The sequence below is a fragment of the Pygoscelis adeliae genome, unplaced genomic scaffold (assembly GCF_000699105.1).
Source record: "Pygoscelis adeliae isolate BGI_AS28 unplaced genomic scaffold, ASM69910v1 Scaffold280, whole genome shotgun sequence".
Classification (NCBI taxonomy): Eukaryota; Metazoa; Chordata; class Aves; order Sphenisciformes; family Spheniscidae; genus Pygoscelis; species Pygoscelis adeliae.
The window spans coordinates 372482-378661 of NW_008823944.1; the positions used below are offsets into that span (position 1 = coordinate 372482).

Sequence of the window (6180 nt, forward strand, 5' to 3'; positions counted from 1 at the left end):
CCCACCAGCGCCGAAGCCAGAGGGCACTCCCGCTGCTGGCCGCGTGCCGCCGCTGGGGCGGGGGCAGCTCGCGCGGGGGGGACGAAGCCCCGGCTCGGCGGCGGCAGGGGAAGCCGCTTGCCCCGCTTGTTCCTTGTAGGACAGCCCCGCGCTCCTTCCGCCCGGATCACGCAACGCTGCTTCTCCCCGACAGTTTCGAAGGCGGGTTTCCAGAGTGAGCCCGGCCCGGGGCTGTGTCATGGGACAAAGGTTACTTGAGATCAACGGTTGCTTGAGGTTAGAGGTCAAAGGGTACTCGAGGTCAGAGGTTACTTTCTAAGGCAGATTTCCAGAATGAGACCAGTCCGGCCTTTGTCATAGGACAGAGGTTACTTGAGGTCAAACATTACCTGAGGTCAAAGGACAACGGGTACTTGAGGTAGCCTTCACTTGAGGTCAATGGACAGAGGTTACTTGAGGTCAGAGGGTAGCAGTTACTTGAGGTCAAAGGTTACCTGAGGTCAGAGGGTAGCAGTTACTTGAGGTCAAAGGTTACCTGAGGTCAGAGGGTAGCAGTTACTCGAGGTCAATGGTTACTTGAGGTCAGAGGGCAGAGGTTACTCAAGGTTAAAGGGTCCTAGAGGTCACAGGACCGAGGTTACTCTAGGTCAAAGGTTACTCAAGGTCAGTGGACAGCAGTTACTTGAGGTCAAAGGTTACTTCAGGTCAAAGGTTAATTGAGGTCAGAGGACAGAGGCTCCTCGAGGTCAAATGTTAGTTGAGGTCACAGGACAGAGGTTCCTCAAGGTCAATGGTTACTTGAGGTGAATGGACAGAGGCTCAAGGTCAAAGCTTACTTCAGGGCACAGGACAGAGGTTACTCTAGGTGAAAGGCTACTCTAAGTCAAAGGTTACTTGAAGTCAAATCTGGTTTTCGCATAAACCTCACCCGCGTCCACACCGGAAGCCAGAACCAAGTCTCCAATACGTTTTTGACAGCCAGGTGCTATCAGCTGTCGACGCGCACGACGCACGCCCACAAGCATGGGCTGAGGCCCGCTGGCTCGGAGGGCCCGTACCCCCACGCTCGTTCACCCCCTCGGCCCCCGATCGGGGGGGGGGGGGGTCGACGCCGCATACCCTCCTGCGCGACGCACATAAAAACCCTGCCCACCCAGCCACACACTGAACTTGGCTGGGAAAAGCACTGCTTGGAACGGGCTACCGTCACACCAGCGAAGGCTCCAGCAGCTTAGCGGGACGGAGAATGGCACTCCAGTGCCCAGGAGTGCTTTAACTTCCAAGCGTAAACGCAGTCAGGCATCGCCATACAGAATCACTGAATGGATTCAAGGCGAAAGAGCTGAAGGAACCGATAGCGGTAATTTGTGATGAAGACTTGGTGCTGGTTTTGCAATGGCAGCCCTTCCTTTTCACGCCTGATAGTAGAAAGTTCTTCTTTACAACCTAGTTAATAAAATTGGTGGCCAGCTTCTCCCAAGGATTTTAAACATCACTCCATGTAAAGAAAAAAAAAAAAAAAAAGATACAACAACAGAGATACAGTTGTTACCATCAGGGACTATTACACTCAATTAAGGGAACTAGATGCAAGACTGAAGTCATCATTTGGGATTAACGGTAACTGTATGCTTGCCAGTAAAAGTTACTATAGCTCCAAATTTGAGTCCAAACCAGAAAAACCTCAACCTGGATATAAAGTTTTTGGCTATTTGTCAGAACATAAAAGCATAAGGGAAAAGTACTTAGAACTGTTAGGAAAAAGAAATAGTCAAAATTATTTTTTTTTTAATCTACCAGTATTTAACTATCATGACAAACAGGATGTCAACTTTTTTAAAATAATAAACACTGACCATTTTAAATATAACTTTCAAACGTCATAATAAATCTAAAAAGCTAGCAGGTGGCTAATGCGAGTCAAAAGTGACAACAACAAAAAAAGCCCCCAAACCTCCCCATAAACAAAAAAGCAATTTTGAGTGTTGCTGTGCTGTAATAGCTCATCTTTTCAAGAGCTAGAACTTTCAAAATAGTTTCTTTTAAACTGAACATAGCGAAGTCTTGAAAATTGAGGAGGCTTCATCCAATAGTATACAACCAAAACTTAAAAACCTAATCACTCAGCTTAGTCTATTTTAATGTTCTGTCAGGATAAATACGTGCCAGAAAACAGATTCTGAGATGCAAGCCACTTGAGAACCAAACACATTTTAGGAACAAAATAGTACATCTCTCAGCTAACGCAAAGAAAAAAATTGCTTTCCAAAGAATCTGCTTGCCATTTTCAGCTACCTGGCAACAGGCGACATTGTTTCAGAACAAAACAAAAAACAACAACAACAAAAAAATCAACATCTTGCAGTGCCCATGGGGACCATTTATCTGCTGTGAAAAGTTGACTGCCCTTACAAGCCTTTAATCGCTTTGCCCAACATACCCACGCTGCTGTGAGTCATATGAAACCCAGCCAAAGAGGAGTTCATGAAAACAAACTTTGATTCGAAGTTTCTTAAGTTTTCCTCCTCATATAATCAAAGGGAAATACACTCCATCAGCTGTGGAAATAAACACAACTACCAGGATTTAAACATAACTATTATTACAGAGCAGCTGTACCATAAAGCACCTGCATATACACAGGCTAGCGTTTCACGCGGTAGCCGATATGCTGAGTGCCTCCACCACAGCACACACTTACTTGGCGGCCCATAACTTATTTCCATCCTTTCCAAGGTAACACCTGTCTGAAGCCAAAGGACTCAAGAGAAAAGCCATGAAATCAGGTTTTCTAACTGATTTTTTTTAATAAACTATAGAAGAACAAGATAACATTTCAACCAAAGTCATGACAGCTGCATGCTTAAAAGCAGATACATACACGTCTCTGGATTTTTCTGTTCTCTTTAGGAGAAGGGAAAAAAAAAAAAAAAGGAGAAAAAAGGTCATGTGAAAGCTGAATGTAATGCATAGATTTCTATACATATTCAAATAATAGCAGACTAAAGCAAGCAGTAACACAACTGGAAAAAATGTTTTAACAGCGATTCCAGATCTATGAAATTTTAAAAAGAAAATTTCAGTTCTAAGAGTCTTTATGCTGAACGAGTTACATTTTTATACAGCAGTAAAATAAGGTTTATAAATCGAGGCACTAGAAACAAACATAGTTGCACAACAGCTCAAATGCATCTAATGTGCGAACTGAAAAATCTACAGGCCATAGCGTACTAAAAATTTAGAACTTAAAAGGTTGCATTAGACTTGCACTTGCTAACATTGACACAGTGAAATTCGTGGAAAACTACTGTTTTTCCAGTTAGAGTAAAATCAGGTTCTGATTGTTAGTTCCCAACAGTTATCTTCCTAGCTTTTTCTCACTGTCTTCACTTGCCTCTTACGTATGATCATGAGGGCAAAAATAACTGGAGAGGTTCCTGTGCCGCCCCATTCAGCAATGTTTATAAAGAAATGCAAAGCACCTGTCCTTGTGCACGGTTGTATCTATGGTGTGGTATTCCCTTACTTCATCCTGCTCCCCCACATCACTGAGCTTCTACAGCATTAATAAAGTTGCTTAGAATTAGATACTCATGTTCTAGGAGGGATGCTTATTTTTACCTTTTGGTCCGCATTTTCTATGGGGTCAGGGAGTATTAATGACAAGTGGTCTTCACAAAGTAATCGGAGTGATTGCATAGCAAGAAGAACTTGAGACAGAAAGAAAGGAGCTCATACGGATATGTATACTGCTTTCTTTATGAGGAAGAGTATTCAAGATCCAGTGAGGTTTCCACCCAGATGCTACAATAACTGGCACCCTCTAAACCCCTACATTAAAATATACCTCGATATTTTAATCAGGCACTTCAATAGAAAAACAAAGCAGTAACATTTAACATAGGTATTGTGATAGCTATTCTGTAAGGCCAGAACATCTTGTATGAAGCACTCAGGAAATTAACTGTCCCACAGAACCAAGTAACTCATGTCAAGGGCAAAAGGAATGGAGAGTCCCTCACTAGACAAGCATGTTTAAAAAAAAAAAAAAGACTGAAAGATGGTTAGCAAATATTTGGTAGAAGCCATTAACTACAAACTTACATTCTTCACTATCTAATGCAAAACGTAGTGCAAGGTTATCAATCCCTTGAGAAGATGGATCCAAAAGTAAACATTCAATTTGCTTTAATTTACAAGACTTTTTTTTTTTCCTCACAAAAAAAGTTTCTCCACTGATAACAAGCTCCCTGAGGGAATACATTAATTTTTTCAAGGGAAAAAAGCAATCATTTAAAAACATAATCTGAAAAGCTCCAACAATCAATAGTTGCCCTGTTTTGAGCCGTAACACATTTCTGATCAACATTTCTTTAGAAAACGTGGGTTAGACCAACCAGTCACTGGTCCTGTAAGAGGGACCCTCATCTCCCTTCTCTTAAGTAGTATTCTGGAGATGAGAATAACCATTCTTTTAAAACAGTAACAAACATATTTTAATCCAATACACGCCAAAGTTATCAGAAAATTCTACCTGAAAGTCTTCATCTACCAAGGTTTAAATGGTTAACTATAGATTCTGTCACAAAAACATAGAATCAAGAAAAGAGGTGGAAATTCAGTTGTAAGGCTAAACACTTGAGAAGTTATCTTTAATGTTATGCAAGTCAAAGGACAAATAAAAGAATCTACAGACACACAAAACATTTTTACGGTAATGAGAATGCCAGGTGTTTAAGCCATTCTTAAGTAATTTATTTTTTTTTACTGATGATTTACAAGGCCTTGATTATTAGACAAAATAGCATATTTTAACTAAACTCAAAAAAAAATACAAACCAATAGAGTATAGAAGGAAATGCTATATGGTTCCGTAGCATATATCATACCCAGTGCACGCACCACTTCATTTTTCTCATCTGAACCCATTTGTTACTTACAGGATTTTTGCAAAGAAATATTTTGGTCTAGCCAACATGGAGTGTACAGTTTCAGACCACTGAATTAGGCTCTAATTCTGGCATTAGTCTACAGTCTAAACCACTGCAGCAGACCTTTCAAAGTGTTTAGTGTAATCAAAAACTGATCTAGACATTTCTGAGCAGTTAACAAGAAACAGGAGTTATAGACTGCATACAGTTCAGTATGGTACATTAACTGAAGCTAAAAGTTTTAGTATGCTTATTGCCAATTTCTCCCAAATTTTCACAAGCAGAACTTCTTTGCAGATACATTATTGCTGAGGGTAATAAGGCTGTTGAGGAAAAGGGTATCCAGGTTGTTGAGGTGCCGGATATGGTCCTTGTCCAGGATTTTGATACACAGGTGAGGGTGCATATGGCAGATTATACTGACCATACATGTATGGATTATAGCCCATTGGCATTGGCATCTGGCAATACCTGTGGGGGGGGAGGGAAAAAGTATACTTAAGTTGTAAAACACTGATGATGTTAATTTGCAAATAACAACTCATTAATAGATACAAAAAGACATGCAATCACCACAAATGCATTCCTTCCATTTTCCTTTTTGTGCAGCAGAAAGCGTGGTAACTTTCAAGGATGAAGAAATTATAATGCGTGGAACAGAAATGCAGACAGAAAGTAGAGTAAAGGCAACTTGCTGGAACTAGAACTGATCTAAACGTTCTTATATGTAAAATCATTGTACATATTTTAACATTTGCTGAGCCTGCTACTGAAGGACAGAGCAGCTGCCTTGAATTCCTCATGACAACTTGTCTGGTTTCGGCTGGGATAGAGTTAATTTTCTTCCTAGCAGCTGGTACAGTGCTGTGTTTTGGATTTACTATGAGAATAAAGTTGATAACACACTGATGTTTCAGTTGTTGCTAAGCAGTGCTTACACTAGTCAAGGACTTTTCAGCTTCCCATGCCCTGCCAGCGAGAAGCTGGGAAGGGGCACAGCCAGGACAGCTGACCCCAACTGGCCAAAGGGATGTTCCATACAATGTGATGTCATACTCAGTACATAAACTGGGGGAAAGCTGGCCGGGGGGGCTGCTGCTTGGGGCCTAGCTGGGTATCGGTCGGGGGGTGGTGAGCAACTGCATCATGCATCACTTGCTTTGTATATATACATTTTTTTTTAAACTTTATTTTATTTCAATTATTAAACTGTTCTTATCTCAACCCACATGTTTTCTCACTTCTACTC

The 6180-nt window shown here is 41.3% G+C and overlaps 1 protein-coding gene across 1 annotated transcript in view; it reads right to left on the reverse strand.

The window, feature by feature from the left end:
• Positions 1-2782: 2782 nt before the first annotated feature.
• PDCD6IP (programmed cell death 6 interacting protein) overlaps positions 2783-6180 on the reverse strand; it is a 61175-nt gene continuing 57777 nt past the window's right edge. The window contains exon 22 of the mRNA XM_009321151.1: positions 2783-5402. Within this exon, the coding sequence (XP_009319426.1) occupies positions 5234-5402 (169 nt within the window). The 3' untranslated portion in view covers positions 2783-5233. The remainder of the gene's footprint in view (positions 5403-6180) is intronic.